The 21106-nt window shown below is 44.8% G+C and overlaps 1 protein-coding gene and 2 pseudogenes across 1 annotated transcript; 1 reads left to right on the top strand and 2 right to left on the bottom strand.

Annotated features, from left to right (window-relative positions):
- LOC139377308 (protein MMS22-like) overlaps positions 1-5290 on the bottom strand; it is a 31100-nt pseudogene extending 25810 nt beyond the window's left edge.
- A 1765-nt stretch (positions 5291-7055) lies between these two features.
- The window catches only part of LOC139377300 (PC3-like endoprotease variant B), a 139241-nt pseudogene continuing 125190 nt past the window's right edge, over positions 7056-21106 (top strand).
- LOC139381108 (leukotriene B4 receptor 1-like) lies at positions 8191-9096 on the bottom strand. Its single transcript, XM_071124396.1, has one exon. The coding sequence runs from the start codon at positions 9094-9096 to the stop codon at positions 8191-8193; it is 906 nt and encodes a 301-aa protein (XP_070980497.1).

The raw sequence follows: 21106 nt of genomic DNA, 5'->3' as shown, positions 1-21106 counted from the left end.
CATTTAGTATTCTATTTTGTGCATGACACAAGTAATTTTTCCAACAATTGTTTACAGACGGATTATTTCACTTATAATTAACTTTATCACAATTCCAGTGGGTCAGAAGTTTACATACACTAAGTTGACTGTGCCTTTAAACAGCTTGGAAAATTCCAGAAAATTATGTCATGGCTTTAGAAGCTTCTGATAGGCTAATTGACATTATTTGAGTCAGTTGGAGGTGTACCTGTGGATGTATTTCAAGGCCTACCTTCAAACTCAGTGCCACTTTGCTTGACATCATGGGAAGATCAAAAGAAATCAGCCAAGACCTCAGAAAAATAATTGTAGACCTCCACAAGTCTGGATCATCCTTGGCAGCAATTTCCAAATGCCTGAAGGTTACCTAGTACAAACAATAGTACGCAAGTATAAACACCATGGGACCACACAGCCGTCATACCGCTAAGGAAGGAGACGCGTTCTGTCTCCTAGAGATGAACGTACTCTGGTGCGAAAGTTCAAATCAATCCCAGGACAACAGCAAAGGACCTTGTGAAGATGCTGGAGGAAACAGGTACAAAATTATCTATATCCACAGTCAAACGAGTCCTATATCGACATAACCTGAAAGGCCGCTCAGCAAGGAGGAAGCCACTGCTCCAAAACCGCCATAAAAAGCCAGACTACAGTTTGCAACTACACATGGGGACAAAGATCATACTTTGTGGAGAAATGTCCTCTGGTCTGATGAAACAAAAATAGAACTGTTTGGTCATAATGATTATCATTATGTTTAGAGGAAAAAGGGGGAGGCTTGCAAGCTGAAGAACACAATCCCAACCATGAAGCACGGGGGTGGTAGCATCATGTTGTGGGGGTGCTTTGCTGCAGGAGGGACTGGTGCACTTCACAAAATAGATGGCATCATGAGGCAGGAAAATATGTGGATATTTTGAAGCAACATCTCAAGACATGTATTTGGCTAAGGTGTATGTTAACTTCCGACTTCAACTGTATATGCCTAGTAAAGATAGCCTATGCCCTAGGCCAGGAACACAGTCAGTGAGAATCAGTAATAACTGACCAGCAGGCATTACCTGTATAGGAAGACTTTGACATATTGGAGAAACAGCACACGCTGTTGCCTAAGGTCTTCTGCCTCATAATGGAGGCTGCTGGCTTTGCCTGAAACATAACATTGTCAAGTACATTCAGTACATCAAAAACAGTACAATATTTCCCCATCACAACAACCTACAAAAGAATCTAACCACCACCATACGAAATCACGTCAGACTTGGTTATTACCAGAAACCTTTATCAAATGTTAACTTATGAACTCTCACAAAACCTCTCACAAAACCATGAGCAGCAAGCTATACATTAAGTTAGCTTACTAAAGTCATGAGAGCTGGACTGCACCAGGGCCTCTAGTTTAAGAAGCTTTTGCCTGAAAGGTGACAACAAATTGTGACATTTTACTGACCTCGAAACCCTGACAATTAGAGACAGTGAGGCAGCTATACATAGTCTGGAAAAAAATGGAGGGCACTATCTTGATTAGCCTTGATCTTAATGTGTCTGTGCGTCTGTGTGTGTGCCGGCCAGGTGTGGTCAAAGGATCAAAGGAGTCCTGAGGAGTATTTCTGTCAGTAATAATGTATTTAAATTGACTGATTTCCTTATATGGAACTGGTACTCAGTAAAATCTTTGAAATTGTTGCATGTTGTGTTTATATTTTTGTTCAGTTTAATATTAGCCTGCTAAGAAATGCCTCAGCTGTGTGCTCATAGAGACGTTACTGTTTCAGGGAGCCCCTGCCAATATAGCTGTCAGATGACAGTGGCCGGGTGTCTTCCCGACCGGAGTCAGATGCACAGGAGAAACAGGGTGGCAGGGCTGGGGTCAGCTCACACTGGCTTTCCCCTGCGAAGGGTGACACCAGCGTCCTCTTCCACTGTGTTCACTTTAGAGAAGCGACATTAAAGACACAATCTGTCATTTCAACAGTCTGGCCATGGCACTTTGGTTGGGAAGATGAGGCATGGGGCTGGTGGAAGTGTCAAATTCATAGTTAGGCTAACTTGGCTAACTACATGTACGTTTACATGACATCCGGACCCCTGTTTATTTTGTTAGTCAATCTCACTCAGATATCATATTAAAAACAGCAAACATTTATCTCCACCCTATGGCAAAATGTGTAGAATTGCAGAGATGACTGTAAAATTTTAAAAGCGTATATGCCCCATCGCAAAATGTGTAGAATTGCACGAAATGAACTAAAACTATTTAAAAAACAACAGGGGATGCTATTTTTGTGGCTCGCAATGTGGTGTGGTGGGGTCAGGGTTATACACACGTGGATACGCACACCCGATGTCACGTTCTGACCTATTTCCTTTGTTTTGTATTTATTTAGTATGGTCAGGGCGTGAGTTGGGTGGGCAGTCTATGTTTGTTTTTCTATGTTTTGGGGCATTTCTATGTTTCGGCCTAGTATGGTTCTCAATCAGAGGCAGGTGTCATTAGTTGTCTCTGATTGAGAATCATACTTAGGTAGCCTGGGTTGCACTGTTTGTTTGTGGGTGACTGTCTATGTTGATGGCTTGTTTCAGCACAGTCCATATTATTAGCTTCACGGTTGTTATTTTGTTTACTGGTTTTGTATAGTTTTCAGTGTTCACTACTTTCTTTATTAAAGATTGACCATGGACACTTACCACGCCGCGTATTGGTCCTCAGATCCTTTTCGCCTCTCCTCTTCAGATGAAGAGGAGGATGACCGTGACAGAATCACCCACCAACCAAGGACCAAGCGGCGTGGTAAAAAACAGCGACGACAGCAGCAGCAGCAACAACAGCGGCCGGTATCACAGGACTCCTGGACATGGGAGGAGATACTGAACGGAGAGGGACCCTGGGCACAGGCTGGGGAATATCGCCGCCCCAAAGCAGAGCTGGAGGCAGCGAAAGCTGAGCGGCGGCGATATGAGGAGGCAGCACGGCAGTGCGACAGGTACGAGAGGCAGCCCCCAATTTTTTTGGGGGGGGCACACGAGGGGTGGAGCTAAGCCAGGTAGCAGACCTGCGCTCACTCCTCGTGCTTATTATAAGCAGTGCGTTACTGGTCAGGCACCGTGTTATGCGGTTAAGCGCACGGTGTCGCCAGTACGTGTCCATAGCCCGGTGCGCTATAGGACAGCCCCCCGAGAGTGTCATGCGGGCACCGAGCCAGGGCGTATGGTGCCTGCTCAGCGGGTCTGGTCGCCGGTACGCAGTTTTGGTCCAGGGTATCCTGCGCCGGCTCTGCGTGCTGTGTCTCCGGGGCGCAGTGCGTCCTCTGCCTGCGCTCCGCTCGTGTCGGGCAAATGTGGGAGTGGAGCCTAAGGGAGAGGTGCGTGTAGTAAGCACTAGATCTCCCGTGCTTACCCACAGCCCGGTTCAACCTGTGCCTGCACTCTAGAGGGTCCGGGCTAGAGTGGTTATCCAGCCTGGGGAAGTGGTGCCAAGGTTGCGCACCAGAGCTCCAGTGCTCCCCCACAGCCCGGTCCTTCAGGTGCCTCCTCCTAACCCAAAGCCTCCTGAAGGTCTCCCCAGCCTGGTGGTTCCTGTGGCAGCCCCACGCACCAGGCTGTCTCTGTCTCCTCCCTGCAGGTGGTCCCGCCTGTCCGGCGCCGCTGCCGGAGTCTCCCGCCTGTCCGGCGCCGCTGCCGGAGTCTCCCGCCTGTCCGGCGCCGCTGCCGGAGTCTCCCGCCTGTCCGGCGCCGCTGCCGGAGTCTCCCGCCTGTCCGGCGCCGCTGCCGGAGTCTCCCGCCTGTCCGGCGCCGCTGCCGGAGTCTCCCGCCTGTCCGGCGCCGCTGCCGGAGTCTCCCGCCTGTCCGGCGCCGCTGCCGGAGTCTCCCGCCTGTCCGGCGCCGCTGCCGGAGCCTCCCGCCTGTCCGGCGCCGCTGCCGGAGCCCCTCTGTCCCGAGCAGCTGTCCCACCTCTGTCCCGAGCAGCTGTCCCACCTCTGTCCCGAGCAGCAGTCCCACCTCTGTCCCGAGCAGCAGTCCCACCTCTGTCCCGAGCAGCAGTCCCACCTCTGTCCCGAGCAGCAGTCCCACCTCTGTCCCGAGCAGCAGTCCCACCTCTGTCCCGAGCAGCAGTCCCACCTCTGTCCCGAGCAGCAGTCCCACCTCTGTCCCGAGCAGCAGTCCCACCTCTGTCCCGAGCAGCAGTCCCACCTCTGTCCCGAGCAGCTGTCCCACCTCTGTCCCGAGCAGCTGTCCCACCTCTGTCCCGAGCAGCTGTCCCACCTCTGTCCCGAGCAGCTGTCCCACCTCTGTCCCAAGCAGCTGTCCCACCTCTGTCCCGAGCTGCCCCTCTGTCCCGAGCAGCCCCTCTGTCCAGTGGGGTCATTGAGAGGGGTGGTCATGGTGAGAAAGCCACGGAGGCGGACAATGAGGCGGACTAAGACAATGGCGAAGTGGGGTCCGCGTCCCGCGCCAGAGCCGCCACCGCGGACAGACGCCCACCCAGACCCTCCCCTATAGGTCAAGGTTTTGCGGCCGGAGTCCGCACCTTTGGGGGGGGGGGGGGTACTGTCACGTTCTGACCTATTTCCTTTGTTTTGTATTTATTTAGTATGGTCAGGGCGTGAGTTGGGTGGGCAGTCTATGTTTGTTTTTCTATGTTTTGGGGCATTTCTATGTTTCGGCCTAGTATGGTTCTCAATCAGAGGCAGGTGTCATTAGTTGTCTCTGATTGAGAATCATACTTAGGTAGCCTGGGTTGCACTGTTTGTTTGTGGGTGATTGTCTATGTTGATGGCTTGTTTCAGCACAGTCCATATTATTAGCTTCACGGTTGTTATTTTGTTTACTGGTTTTGTATAGTTTTCAGTGTTCTCTACTTTCTTTATTAAAGATTGACCATGGACACTTACCACGCCGCGTATTGGTCCTCAGATCCTTTTCGCCTCTCCTCTTCAGATGAGGAGGACGACCGTGACACCCGAGAGCAACTGCGGCCCCTCATTATAAATTCAGTTTTTTCTGGCCCCCACCTCCGTCAAAGTTGACCATCCCTGGTATAGTTGATGAAATGCATTATATTTGTAGCCTTGTATGAAAGTAACGTCCTATACCCTTCCCCGACAGTCGGTCTCTTGGTGTTCTCGTCACATTGGTGTTCTCGTCTCATTGGTGTTCTCGTCTCATTAAAAACAGTACAACAGTGAAGTAAAATTGGACACAGGCTAACCCTAATTTCCATATGCAGATCTGTCTCTCGCCATCTCACCATGCTTGCATTCAAATGCATATTCACATATTTTCCTAAATCATTTTCGACAGCATCAGAATGTTGTTGTTTGCTGGAGTAGTTTATGACGGGATTTAATTAGCTTTCGTTTGGATACATGCTCGAGAACTAGGGAATCTATAGGCTAGATAAGTCCAGATACAACCGCGTGTTAATACCACTGGGCAAATTTCTATGAATATCCCCCTACACACCACAGAGACAAAGAGGACCGAGAGACATTGAATTGGATTAGTTTGTTTTGTGAGGCAACATATGTTTTTCATAACATCAAGAGATCCAGACCCAAAGCAAGCACACGGAGTCGTCTTGGATGTAAAATTGTAGGTTCCATCATTTCTGCTAGAGAGGGGAGGGCAATTTCAACCTGTGTATATTAATAAATCTCCTTCCTACAAGCAAGTGTGTAACTTAAGTCTTTCCAAATGGTCCATTGTGCTGTGAGATGCTCAATTGTGAGATCAATTCTGTTTAATTCGGGGGCGTTTCTAGCTTTTTGGGGTACCTAAAAGCGAGACTTTTCCCGGAAAAACATTTGGCAGCATAAGGAACATTTTACAGTTTTAAAGTAAATGTATGCAATTCAACCTCTTTTGACATGGGACAGAGAGAAAATGTTGCAGTTTTAAAACACATTTCCTGCAATTCTACACATTGTTCCATGGGGTTGAGAATTTATTTCGGTTTTAAGCTAATTTCTTGCAGTTCTACACGTTTTGCCATGGGATGGAGAAAATATGTTGCCGTTTTAAAGCTAATTTCCTGCAGTTTTGACATATTTTGCCATGACTTCTGCCATGTTCATATGATATCTGAGTGAGAGTAACTAACAAAATCAATGGGGGGGCCTCCTCGAGGTCAGGGCACCTGGGCACATGCGTGCCTTGCGTGCCCAGCCAGTAATTCTGTCATGATTACTACAAAGTTTAGATAGCTGGATAGCTAAAAAAAAAACTGGGATACACTCATCCGACAGCTTTGAGAGAATTTCCAAACATCTTATTAAAACTTACCTAGCAACCGGTCAAATGTTAGCTGACATGTACTAATTGAGCGACAGTGACTGACATAACTTCTCCCTAGCCGCCCCATAATATTGGCCTGGAAACGGCACATATTTTATTATTATTATTATTTATTATTGCATCATTTAGTGCAATTTATTATATTGGGCTACAGTTTTTCCCCCATTGGTGTAACCCAGAATTGTGTAATGTATGTTGCAGTGAAACGGCAACTGTTTCAGTATTAGTTTTTACTTGGGAATATAATCAGCATGTGTAATCAGCATGTCAGGCTTGCCGAGAGTTTGGGACTATAAGGTTTTATCTGCAAAAAAAGATCATTCTGAAATAATTGGCTTTATCGAACCCTCATTAGTTCGAATGGTGTCAGCAATTTTTTTTATCAAGTATTCTTTTGAACTTAACAACATGAATTGGGGTACTTTGAGGTACTATATAGGTAGAGAACATTGAACAATAACAACATTTTGACAAAAATGCAGATGGAACCTTATACACTAGTCCCAAACTCTCGAAAATGCATGTTGAAGGGGAAATGAGTTGGGGCAACTGATAAGAGTGTGTCCTGAGTGGAGGAAGCTAAGCTGTTAGCAGCACGCTGTCTCCCGTTACAGCGCTTTAACAGGGCTCAGCATGCTGCTCCACTGTCCGACTGCCCTATGCTGGGCTCAAACCAATTATCCTGTTTCACAACACACGTGACCGCCCTCCTTGACACTGTGCAAACCGATTGAGACATACAAAAGGGACCCCTTGCATGGCTCCATCGGCGACATTTCAAGATAGCTGTGGAGAGAGCTTTACGGTACGTTCTTAACTCCGTTACACTCACCCCTTCTAAACTCGCTAGACGGCGATAAACCCCGACCATTGAGCCGAGGCCAACTGTCGATCCGGGCCACCGTAACGGGGTTCAGCGTGCTGCTAAAAGCATAGCAACCGCCGTTGTCCAACTGCCCCATACTGGGCTCGGGGGGGGGGGGGGGGGGGGGGGGGGGGAATCACGTCCAATTCTACCACGAACTCTCTTATTTTTTTTAAACGTTCTTTACAAAAAAAGAGCCATATAGTTAGTACCTCATATTGATTTAGCATAATGAGCTACATTCTCTTTAATTGGGCCTCCATAAGAATATCTCCTCATTGTGCTGAGCATAGTGGTAGTCACTTTTATCTCTGGTAAGGCCCTGCGGACTCTGCTTGATCAATTAACCTGGAAATGTATCATGTTTAAGGGAAACAGTAACCGTTTCTTGGAAATAAAGTAGGTTTTCACTTGTTAATGAAAATATGTCCTCCTGTAATCAGCATGGGAGACGTGGACGAAAATGCATGTTGATGGAGAAATGAGTTGGGGCAACTGATGAGTACGTCCTAATATAACCCTGTTTGTCTGGGTGACACATGTTACACAGGCTACCAAAATAACATCATGCTATAGCTAGAACTCTGTGGGTGTGAATGTGAATCCCAATATCCACAGTCATTTATGTGATAAGCATAAAAGAGAAAATCCACCCACCATAATATTGGCTTTACTCCTCACCTTACCAAACAGTTATGTCAAACAACACAACACCCTGCCAAATACACTCTCTTCTACTTTTATTGGAGAAGGAAGTGTTTGCAATGGAAATATCATGCCCAAATCCTCTCAAAAATATTTTTGGTCATGAAAGCAATATTACTTTATTTAAACATAATTTAAAGGTTTACAATAAACATAAACAATGCATACAGGTCCTTTGTTTTTCGGGGTGGTTATTACAAGTTAGGACAGGTGTGCTAATCTCAATACGGTATTTGTATGTCGTATTTGCCTGTATCAAGGGGAACATTTCAATAGTTGAAATTACCAATGAGTGACTTGAAATCTTACAGATTGTGACTACTCGTGGTCACTACCTGACCGTCGCTGCTCTGTGCTCTCTGGTTGTTTCTGGAGGCAAAGGCATAGAGGAATGGATCCAAGCTGCTGTTGATGAAGACCAGAGATCCAGCAATCCTCCAATTGTCCTCCCAGAACACTCTCAGAGCCTTATTCTTTGCCAAGATGGCTGTCACTCCCAGCACATTCATGACATGATGAGGAGTCCATAGAACGATGAAGGTCCCAACGATAAGGCTCACTAATCTGGTTGTCCTGTGGCTCCTGAAGAAAGCTGTTTGGTTCACCCTTCGCTGGAGGCGCATATAGGCTGTGGCCATGATGGAGAAAGGAACTACAAATGACAGCAGAGTCTGCAGGAGCAACACAGCCACCAGCTCAGCATCTGATGCAAAATCATACTGGCACCGGACCCATCCATTATCATCCTTCACATCCCGCACCGTCACCCCATAAGGAATGGACAGGACCCCAGCTACCCCCCACAGGACAACCAGTAGCACCCTCTCCTTTGCCAATCCCGGTCTGGCCCAGCTGTGAGAATGCACCACCTGGAGGTAGCGCTGGATGCTCAGAAGTGTGACAGTCAGCAGACCGGTACAGATACTGCAGTAGAAGAAGTACATGTTGAGCTGACAGAGCACTAAACCCAGGCTCCAGGTGAAGACTAGGTTGTAGATACGCAAAGGTAGGGTAAGGATGCAGAGTAGGTCCGATGCAGCCAAGTTCAACATCAGTCTCCTGCTCAAACTGGATAGATCTTGGTTCTGACGGAGGACGACTATAACTGCAATGTTACCAGGAATACCGAGCAGGCAGTACAGAGACAAGGCCATGCCAGGAGCCAGACCCCAGAAGGAGGCATTAGAGGTGGAGGGGTTAAGTTGTTCCATTTCTTGCAGTAAGGCAAGCTGACCGGTCGACTGGCTCTCAGTAAAGTGAAACCCAGATATGTCATATGGGGTAACAACCTAGTAATATTTCTGAACGTTCGCTATTCGTAATTGCAGAAGCTTGCTGATCATGTTACAAGGAAAATAAGGAACAAATGGCACTCCTTAGAGGTTTACGGAACTCAACATTTTACTATGAAATACATAATTATTTTAAGGAATATGTGGGCAACCCTTCCATGGATTGAAGAACTGAATGTGGCACTTTCGGTATTAATCAAACCACATTTCCAAGGTTTAAGGTTCTCCAACCTATTTACCATTAAGTATGTAGGATGCAGTGTTTTTAAACATACCCACTGGTTCTGAAACGGTACAAAAAAATGCTAATGTTTTGTTAATGCATAGGCTCCATGCTAGTATTTTCAGAGCAATAGACAATGTAAGAATTCTCCCCCGTTTACCATGTTTTAAACGTCATGCCCTATCATCTCAAAATATTTGTATACTAAGTCGTTGAGCAACACAATCCATTGAAGAGATAATTTAGGAAATAAATTGTAAACATGCTGAACAGGGGATCTACAGATATGTCAGTTTTTCTTTCAAGGAATGAGCAGCATTTAAAAAAAAAAGTATTTTAATTGTACTGAGTACAGTAACAAGTCTGGTCTACAAGTTAACACCCTGGCAGTGTTGTGTGACCTATAGCCTGACCTCTGGAAATCATGTTCAATTCTACCACAAACTCTCTTTAAAAACTCTTTTAAAAAATGAGTCCCATATAGTTAGTGCCTCATAATGACTTTGCATAATGAGCTACATTCTCCTTCTTCATTGGGTCTCCTCCAAAATAGATCTCCTCATTGTGCTGAGCATAGTGGTAGTCACTTTTATCTCCGGTAAAGCCCTGTGGCCTCTGCTTGATCAATTAAACGCCTGAAAGGCCTTTCTCCCCGGGCCCTTTCATCCTTCCACCTAGGAGGGATAGAAAGTTATCAGTCTTTCCAAGCCGATATGCAGGACGGAAAGAAGTAGTTTGTCTCTAAAAATGTACAGGTGCTTTACCAGCGTCACGGTAGGCCCCCAGGCCGCATCTGCATTCAGTTTGCTGCTGCCGGTAAGCCATTCGCTCCACGACCCATCTGGCCCCTTGTTCAGCCTGCCTTTGCCTGGGGCCTGCTTACATAGGGGGCGTACTGTACAGCCCTGCCCTGCAGACCCGGCTCCTCCAGCTCCACACAGGGATTGACTAGGGCTAAGTCCCCTGGCGATGTTATTGATTTCCGCAAGGGTATTCCTACTGTAGATTGGGCCTGAGTGATGGTGTAGATTTGAACCACGATGATCCTATTGATGGGGTAGTTTGGGGAGCAGTGTGGGTAGCCGTTTTCATATGGCTGACTGTTGAGTGTTTTGAAGGGAGGTGATGTGAAAGAGGAAGTGAAGGAGAAAGAGCATAACCCGGGCGATGTGTTCATCATTGCTCAGTGAATGTAGAGGGATACATTGAAATGGCAGCGATAAAGAACAAACATGAAAAAAATATATACAGTCTAAGTTAAGCTACTTTTTAAGGAAATGTAAAGCTAAATTATTAATTTACAATTTTTTTTGTTGATGTGAGGCAGCAACAGTTCAGACTCAGTCAGAGGTTCAGATTCAGTCAGGTGCAAAAATATATATATATTTTACCGTGCAGATGATGAAGAAGGCTGGATCCAGTATATAAAAAACAATCACCTTTCTTGGCCAATAGCAAAATTACCTCAAACACAGGGCAAAATGCCCATAAACACATGGCAGAGCTAAACTCAGCAAAAAAAGAAAAGTCCTCTCACTGTCAACTGCGTTTATTTTCAGCAAACTTAACATGCGTATATATTTGTATGAACATAGCAAGATTCTACAAATGAGACATAAACTGAACAAGTTCCACAGACATGTGACTAACAGAAATGGAATAATGTGCCCTGAACAAAATCAAAAGTAACAGTCGGTATCTGGTGTGGCCACCAGCTGCATTAAGTACTGCAGTGCATCTCCTCCTCATGGACTGCACCAGATTTGCCAGTTCTTGCTGTGAGATGTTATCCCACTCTTCCACCAAGGCACCTGCAAGTTCCCGGACATTTCTGGGGTGAATGACCTTAGCCCTCACCCTCCGATCCAACAGGTCCCAGACATGCTCAATGGGATTGAGATCCGGGCTCTTCGCTGGCCATGGCAGAACACTGACATTCCTGTCTTGCAGGAAATCACGCACAGAATGAGCAGTATGGCTGGTGGCATTGTCATGCTGGAGGGTCATGTCAGGATGAGCCTGCAGGAAGGGTACCACATGAGGGAGGAGGATGTCTTTGCTGTAACGCACAGTGTTGAGATTGCCTGCAATGACAACAAGCTCAGTCCGATGATGCTGTGACACCGCCCCAGACCATGACGGATTCTCCACCTTCAAATTGTTGCCGCTCCAGAATACAGGCCTCAGTGTAACGCTCATTCCTTCGACGATAAACGTGAATCCGACCATCCCCCCCAGGTGAGACAAAACTGTGACTCGTCAGGGAAGAGCACTTTTTGCCAGTCCTGTCTGGTCCAGCGACAGTGGGTTTGTGCCCATAGGCAACGTTTTTGCCGGTGATGTCTGGTGAGGACCTGCCTTACAACAGGCCTACAAGCCCTCAGCCCAGCCTCTCTCAACCTATTGTGGACAGTCTGAGCACTGATGGAGGGATTGTGCGTTCCTGGTGTAACTCGGGCAGTTGTTGTTGCCCTCCTGTACCTCCTGTGTGATGTTCGGATGTACCGATGCTGTGCAGGTGTTATTACACGTGGTCTGCCACTGAGAGGATGATCAGCTGTCCGTCCTGTCTCCCTGTAGCGCTGTCTTAGACGTCTCACAGTACGGCAATTGCAATTTATTGCCCTGGCCACATCTGCAGTCCTCATGCCTCATGCACATTCACGCAGATGGGCAGGGACCCTGGGCATCTTTCTTTTGGTGTTTTTCAGAGTCAGTAGAAAGCCCTCTTTAGTGTCCTAAGTTTAACTGTGACCTTAATAACTGTGACCTTAATTGCCTACCGTCTGTAAGCTGTTAGTGTCTTAACGACCGTTCCACAGGTGCATGTTCATTAATTGTTTATGATTCATTGAACAAGCATGGGCAACAGTGTTTAAACCCTTTACAATGAAGATCTGTGAAGTTATTTGGATTTTTACGAATTATCTTTGAAAGACAGGGTCCTGAAAAAAGGACATTTATTTTTTTGCTGAGTTTATAACAGCATGTTACCTGACAAGCAGCTCTCCCAAAATGAGGAGAATGAGTATCCTAAAAGGACCTATCTAACCTGGCATAAACCATTCATGCCTTTCCAAGTAAATTCTCAATGAACAGGGATAGGCCTAATACACTTTAATGGCAATTTGATTGCACAATTCACATTACATCCTACATCTGTACCGTGTCCTTAGACTGATTACAGTATAAGGAAACCAATATGTCATTTCCTCAAAAAATGTAACAGCTGTTTTGCTCTCCGTATATCATATTCAGTACTTCATAGATACACTACATGACCAAATGTATGTGGTCACCTGCTCGTCAAACATCTCATTACAACATCATATATTAATATGGAGTTGGTCCCCCAACAGAAGGCAACAAAGGGGTAATGCCAACTTTTCACACACTCTGAACACTTTTCACACAATCTGAAAGTGGGCGTTATCATGCAGTGGTTCCCCTATTTATCAATTTCATGATGCTAGAAAGTGATTGTTGAATTTCGATACATAACTGATCATGTCATTTTTTAAAGGCTTTCCACTAGATGTTAGAACATTGCTGCAGGGACTTGCTTCCATTTAGCAATACGAGCATTCGTGAGGTCAGGCAATGATGTTTGGGCGATTAGGCTTGGCTCGCAGTCGGCTTTCAAATTCATCCCGAAGGTGTTCGGTGTGGTTGAGGTCAGGGCTCTCGACAAACTATTTCTGTATGGACCTCGTTTTGTGCACGGGGGAATTGTCATGCTGAAACAGGAAAGGGCCTTCCCCAAACTGTTGTCACAACGTCGGAATCACAGAATGTCATTGTATGCTGTAGCGTTAAGATTTCCCTTTTCTGGAACTAAGGGGTCTAGCCCGAACCATGAAAAAAAGCCCCAGACCATTATTCGTCCTCCACCAAACTTTACAGTTGGCACCACACTATGCATTGGGGATTTGTCTGTCGAACTGCCAGATGGTGAAGCGTGATTCATCACTCCAGAGAAGGCATTTCCACTACTCCAGCGTCCAATGGCGGCGAGCTTTACACCACTCCAGCTGATGCTTGGCATTGCGCATGGTGATCTTAGGCTTCGGCCATTGAAGCCCATTTCATGAATCTCCCGACGAACAGTTATTGTGGTGACGTTGCTTCCAGAGGCAGTTTGGAACTTGGTAGTGTGTGTTGCAACCAAGGACAGACAATTTTTACGCACTTCTGCAATCGGCGGTCCCATTCTGTGAGCTTGTGTGGCCTAAAACCTTGTGGCTGAGCCGTTATTGCTCTTAGACGTTTCCACTTCACAATAACGGCACTTATACTGGAACGGGGCAGCTCTAGCAGGGCAGAAATTTGACGAATTGACTTGTTGGAAAGGTGGCATCCTATGACTGAGCCACGTTGAAAGTCACTGAGATCTTCAGTAAGGCCATTCTACTGCCAATGGTTGTCTATGGAGATTGCATGGCGGTGTGCTTGATTTTATACAACTGTCAGCCACAGGTGTGGCTGAAATAGCCGAATCCACTCATTTGAAGGGGTGTCCACATACTTCTGTATATATAGTGTATCATTCTTCCCTGGGAAAACCTTATGGCTTCCCTGCAGTTGATATATCTAAAGTCTCCTATACATCCTTTAAAGGCCTAGTGCAGTTAAAAAACGTGATTTCCCATGTTTTATATACATTTCCACTATGAGGTTGGAATAATACTGTGAAATTGTGAAAATTATTATAATGCCCTTCTAGTAAGAGCTGTTTGAAAAGACCACCTGAAATTTCAACCTGTTTTGGTGGGATGGAGTTTTGGCCTGTCTGGTGACAAACTAGTAAACAGACCAATAACAAAGAGAGTTCTTAACCTCTCTGCCAATAAAAGCTAGTTTTCAGTTTTCCTCTCACTCATAACACTCCCAGACAGCCCTAGTGAAATTCTTGGTTGAGAAATTTCACTTTGCTACAAAGCTAGTTTTGTACCATTTTTGATCATTTTAATTGAAAAATGTCACAGGACGGCACTTAGTTGTTACCCAGGAAGGATGTGATATTGAAATACAAATGACTCCATTGGAACTTTTAGGCTCGGGGCAAACAGGTATGAGTAGGTTATAGCAGTAATGTAATAACATGAGCCCCCACACAAATGGTGGCGCAAATAAAACAGGATAGATAGAGGGATGGCATAAAAAAGGCAGATAAAGAGATGGTTTTGCATGAAGATGAAAGTCCACAGAAGGAGAGTGCTGTGTTTCTGCATTCGATGCATTCGCATTAAGGCCAAGAGATTAAATGTGTGGGAAGAGAGTGTGTTTGTGAAAGTGTGTGTTTTCATGCTCTTGGGCTCTTATGCCAGAGTTCTAACCCAGTTGCAGCATACGGGGAGAGACCAGTGAAGGATCAGATTCGGACACTTTCTGCTGCAGCAGGTGGGTGGTATATATATACTGTACGCTATAGGCTACATCCACTCTTTGCATGTGAATTTGATACAGTGGCTCACATGGGAAGTATTAGGGTCTATGTTGAAGGTTTGCTATCATTAAATGTTCCAGTATAATGTTTTAGGCCTAGGGAGAGGTTGCTGGATCCTGTTACTTACTGTGCTCTAGCATTGTTACAAAGCCATAGTCATTGTCATATGATATGACAACTTGTGGACTGTGGTACTCTGCTGAAGGGGAACTAACATCTACACTATATGCTCATGCTTGAATTAGATTGGGTTGTTTCAGTAATAATTTGGCTAGTGGAATATTTAAATCTACATGATTATGTCTTATAACAACACTTATGTGTTAGGTGTCTCTATGCATAACATTTTTAACGGTCTCAAATGGGCTGGTCTTTAGTCCGAGATGATGATCAGACATTATAAAGGGGTCTTGCTCATGGGAAGTCTTTCAATGCATTATAATGTTATTCTCACCTAATAACTCATTTAGATGAGCAGGTCAGGCTCATCTTTTGCTTGTAAAGCAACAAATGAAGGACTTCACTTTCACTTCTATCGGTACAGTCTGTCTATTTCTGTGTCTGTAGCTGGATGGCCCTCAGGCCTGCATTTCCCCAGTCACACACTCTCTGAAAGCGGGCGTTATCATGCAGTGGTTCCCCTATTCATCTATTTCATGATGCTCGAAAGTGATTGTTGAATTTCGATACATAAATGATCATGTAATTTGTTATTGACCTGGACATTTTCCTGTCAAACTTGACCTACTGTTGTACCTTTTGATTTTGTAACAACATTTTGTTATTCTTTGGCTATGCAGTTTCATAGCTAGTTAAAATGGTAATGCCCGGTGCTGGTTAACAAACCATAATGAAGTGTAACTTGTAAACACAATTGATTTGTAATTGAGGATTTAGAAATTTAAGTTAGAATTCTGTTGTTGCTCACTCACAGTAACTAGCCTCAGGCTTTAACTTGGCACGAGTTAAACCATATTTCTGTGTATCAGGGCCTTGGAAGGGCGGTGGTTGTGCTGCTGACTGTATGCTGCCTGCTGCAGTGGCCTCTAGTGACCACAGGGGGGCAGCCCGGCACCAAGCCCCACTTCTTCTATGCTGTGGAGATGGACAGAGGCGCCACAGATGCACGAACCCTGGCCGAGCAGCACGGACTACAGTTCATATCACAGGTCAGTGCATATTTAAAACCTGCCTTTATTACTTCATCTTATGGACCCGCAATTTTCATTCTTTAAATCAGTTTTACTGAGGGGCTTTTTGTCGGGAGATGTGTGAAAGTGCTGACTTCCATTTCCATTTGAGGATATCTGGCTTTCATCAAATTACAGCGGGCTTTCTGAATATTTCATATCTGATCAAAGTCCCCCTCTCACACACACACACACACACACACACACACACACACACACACACACACACACACACACACACACACGCACACACACACACGCACACACACACACACACACACACACACACACACACACGCAAACACACTCACTTTCACTCTTACCTATCGTCACTGGCCAACCTTGGAATCCTATACTAAAATTTGATATAAGAAATCCAGTTGTCTTTAGAAATGATTAGGCCTATTGGCTTCCATTTTATCTATTGTCTTCTCGTCTGTCCATCTGTCTGTATGACTGATTCGTACCATATCAGTACAGTCTTTTGTAAAGCGACTAGGCCTATTCAGGGTGTTTGTGTAGCGGATGTAATCGATGTTTAGGGGATGTGAGTTTGAGTCAAGGTTTATAATTGTGTGGCATAGTAGGTTCTGTATGTCAATGCGCCAAGATATTCCGTTTTTTGTAGTTCGAGGAACAGTGTTAGTGTCATGCGGTATATTGTGTTTCCCAGTTCCTGTTTTGCCTGGTCAAACTATTGAAGGAGAGGGTGAGCGAGTGTGAGGTTATTGATAAGTGATCAGGGATGTGTCCTTTGCCCTGGTGGTCGACTCCCTAATGTTCACCCTGAGGACGTAAGCACATTTCAGCCTTGGCTCTGCCCGCTGCTGCCTGGACTAGGGTTGCACATTTTGGGGAATATTCAGAGGTGGAAACTTTCCGTGGGAATTAACGGGAATATATGGGAATTCACGGAAATATATGCAAATTAATATTAATACCATTTAAATGTATAGTTTTTTTGCATTGGATATATTTACCATATCATATGGAGACAGAAACATGAACCTTTTACCTTATCATAAGCAGACATAATTGCAAATGATTCAATCCTTCCAATATAAATAAAAAATAACAATTTAGTTACGAATTTAACTTTAATTAAATGAGTTGACTCTTCACATGGGATGATTTCACTGAACAACTCAAGAAGGGGAATATTGAATGATCCCCAACATTTTCAACAAATATCTGTAAAATGATAGTCTATAAACTTCCTCTCAGGCTTCCATGTCTTCTCCCTGGACCTCCCTAATGTCCACCTCTTGAACATCAGACTCTGAGGCCTCATCTTCACTTTCACTTTCCAACCTTGTTAAGGATGGCTGCTTGTCAGATTCAAAAAGCCTCAAATTTGCCCTGATGTCCACCGGTGTTTCAACCCTTGTATTGATCTGCCTGTTGCGTGCTTTGGCGTGTGTGTTCCCAAACAAGGACCAGTTGCGCTCTGAGGCGGCTGATGTTGCTGGGATTCGGAGGATGATGGAGGCAACAGGGGAAAGAGCCTCAGATCCACAAAGTCCCTTCCACCAGGTGGCTGATGAGATATGTTGGCTCGACTGCCGTATTACATCTCCATCCCAAAGCCCTTGCTTGGAAGTGTACTTTGCCAGACTGCCAAGAATCTTGCCCTCATCCAGACCAAGGTGGCGAGACACGGTAGTGATGACACCATAGGCCTTGTTGATCTCTGCACCAGACAGGATGCTCTTGCCAGCATACTTGGGGTCCAACGTGTACGCTGTAGTGTGTATGGACTTCAGGCAGAAGTCTTCACGCTTTTTGATGTATTTCAGAACTGCAGTTTTCTCTGCTTGGAGCAGCAGTGAAGTGGGCAGGACAGTACGGCTTTCTTCTCGTACATCTGCAGCAGAGTCTGAACATCAGACAGGATGGCATTTCAGGCTGCTTACCACTCTCTCCCAAAATACATCATCCAGGAGGATCATCTTGATGGGGCTGTACATATCGACAGATTGTGATATGGCCATTTATTGGAGATACTAGATCCGCTCAAGGAGACTGTCAAACATGATGACAACACCACCCCAATGGGTGTTGCTGTGCAGCTTCAATGTGGTGCTCTTATTCTTCTCACTTTGCTTGGTGAGGTAGATTACTGCTATAACTTTATTACCCTTCACATACCTAACCATTTCCTTGGCTCTCTTGTAGAGTGTATCCATTGTTTTCAGTGCCATGATGTCCTTGAGGAGCAGATTCAGTGCATGAGTAGCACAGCCATTAGGTGTGATGTGAGGGTAGGACTCCTCCACTTTAGACCAAGCAGCCTTCATGTTCACAGCATTGTCTGTCACCAGTGCAAATACCGTCTGTGGTCCAAGGTCATTGATGACTGCCTTCAAGTCATCTGCAATGCAGAGACCGGTGTGTCTGTTGTCCCTTGTGTCTGTACTCTTGTAGAATACTGGTTGAGGGGTGAAGATGATGTAGTTAATTATTCCTTGCCCACAAACCACCATTCGACCACCCATCAGAGCTGATTGCAATACAGTCTGCTCTCTCTATGATTTTCTTGACCTTCACTTGAACAATGTTGAACTCTGCATCCAGCAAATTAGTAGATAAAGTATGTCTGGTTGGAGGGGTGTATGCTGGGCGAAGAACATTCAGAAATCTCTTCCAATACACATTGCCTGTGAGCATCAGAGGTGTTACCAGTTGCATACACAGCTCGAGCAAAACATTCATCAGCATTTTTCTGACTACGTTCCTCTATTGAGTCAACAAAAACTTCTGATTCCAGGAGGACCATGAGCTGTTGCTATCGATAAGGTGTCTGATTCATCATTTTCACATTGATTAGAAGTAGAGGGACTTTTGTCAGAGGTTGCTTGTTGTGAGGGCTGAGGGAACTTTATGCACTTGGCCAGATGATTCTGCATCTTTGTTGCATTCATCACATATGATTTGGCATAATATTTGCAAATGTACACAGCTTTTCCGTCTACATTAGCTGCAGTGAAATGTCTCCACACATCATAGTTCCCGTGGCATTTTCCTACAAAGATTAGAAAAAAAATAGTTTAAAAAAAACAAATACAATTCCATGTACAGATAAATAGTTAAGCAGTTAGATTAAACAACTCCTTTGTAAGTTATATATTTTTAAATGAAGCATGTATGGAAACAGGTGAATTAACACTCCTCAGTTAGCAGGCTCAAGCAAGCTAAAAGCCACACGGTAACTAACTAGCAGAAAGTGTTAGCAAGTTAGAAATTATTTAACACACTTTGCTGTAGGCTACTATTTACTAGTTATCAAAAAGTCATGTATGTCATATAAAATATATTCCCCCACCAGTATTGTAATCAAAACCAGAAAGCATGTAGTCCTTGGCTCAGGCAGTGTAGAAGTGTGGGCTCAATAGCATCTCATTATTGTGCAAGATCTTGAGAATCAGCTGTACATGTGATGGAAGAGTGCACTGCACATGTGAAGGAAGAATGCACTGTGCATGCAGAGGGTTGCAATTCCATTGAATTGGGGATAGTTTAACCAAAATATAATTGTCTTATGTGTGTCCCACAAAAAAAGGGTCACTGTTTTAAGCTAACTTTTTTGATGAATTTATGCTAAATTCCCCAAATTCCCAGGCTTGACTTCCCATGGAAAAATTCCGGAAATTTACCGGAAAGTTTCCAACCTTTTGCAACCGTAGCCTGGGCCATGAATAATACATTGAGTTGACTTTCATCAGGAGTTATTGGACAGTGCCCCTCCATCTTGAACTCATGCACACACACGGGCGCATACACACACACACACAAGCATACATGCACACAAACAGACACACAGACACACATGTGTAAATGTAGCATCTCTTCTCAGGTATTAATGAGAGTGGGATCGGTCTCGAATCACCCTACTCTCTCTCTTTCTCTCTCTCTCTCTTTTTGTGTATAGTATAGCCTCAGCAACTTTGGTCTCAGCAGAAGAGGAACGCCAAGCCAACCATGTCAGGTTCCTGTAGCTCCTCCAATCTGCTGACTGGCCTGTTTTACCTGTCGCCACAGGCTGATGCTAAATGTCAATGACATTAAATCCCTTTGTTAAGTCAAATCCAATTGAATTGTGTCACCAGTGATTTGCTCATTGCATGCATACAACATTGTGTATCAAGACGGGCACTTCACAGTTGACTGTGATATTTTTGAAAACGTTGAAGTGAAATGAAAAGTTTGACAGCACAGCGGGCTTTGGAGGATTATGAGATCTGCTTCTGGCATTCCAGTGGTAATATCGTATGAACGGAATGGGAATCAAATGTCTACTGATGCTAGCACTCAACATATTGGTGGTCTCTTTGATTTAGTAGCGCACCTAGGAGAATGTCATCAGGTTTCTGTGTATTGTATTGTGCTGGCTTGACATATTAATTTCGACTGGGATAAAAAAGAAAGAAAGCAAAAAGGTAAAAACAGAGACAGCATTTTTGACGTGATATATTTTACAACAATGCACTATAGGTCTCTTTACTTTCGGGGCGCACTCTTCAATACTGTATAATACAGCACAGCAGACATTATTGTAGTCAATTCAATATAAATTCATTCAGGAAGTAAAATGACGTTTCCAAATTCTAGTTTTCCTCATTGCTTTTTCAGTGGCAGAATATTCACCTTCCTGTTTTGGATTTTATTTGATGAATTGACTGTCACTGGGGAGATCCAAGAGGACACTTCCAGTTCGCTGTCCAGATATCTCCGTGCTCTTCTTCTTTGGTTTCTGATGATGATGGCCATGATTAAACATCATTCATGTTGTTTTTCTCTTACCATAGCGTACAGCTCCCAGATTTTTACCCGAGCAGTCATATCAAAAGGGCCCTAAAGATACCTCTCATTTGAAGGGTGGTATTACAACCTTCAGCAAGCCTGTACTTTAGATGTCTGAACGTCAGAAAATCTTCAGACGAGGCGCAGTGAAAATATACAACAGAACAAAACACACATTTTAAGTTAGTTTCAGTTCTCTCAAGAGAGGATAAGGATGTGAGTTGTAGTATCATAAACTCCCCCATGCATGTGTTTGTGTGTACTCAGGAT

This window comes from Oncorhynchus clarkii, chromosome 2, assembly GCF_045791955.1.
Source record: "Oncorhynchus clarkii lewisi isolate Uvic-CL-2024 chromosome 2, UVic_Ocla_1.0, whole genome shotgun sequence".
Lineage (NCBI taxonomy): Eukaryota > Metazoa > Chordata > Actinopteri > Salmoniformes > Salmonidae > Oncorhynchus > Oncorhynchus clarkii.
This window is presented reverse-complemented; position numbering and strand designations above follow the sequence as displayed.

Coding starts and splice junctions, on each gene's coding strand:
- LOC139381108 (XM_071124396.1), bottom strand. CDS start 9,096: ATGGAACAACTTAACCCCTCCACCTCTAATGCCTCCTTCTGGGGTCTG.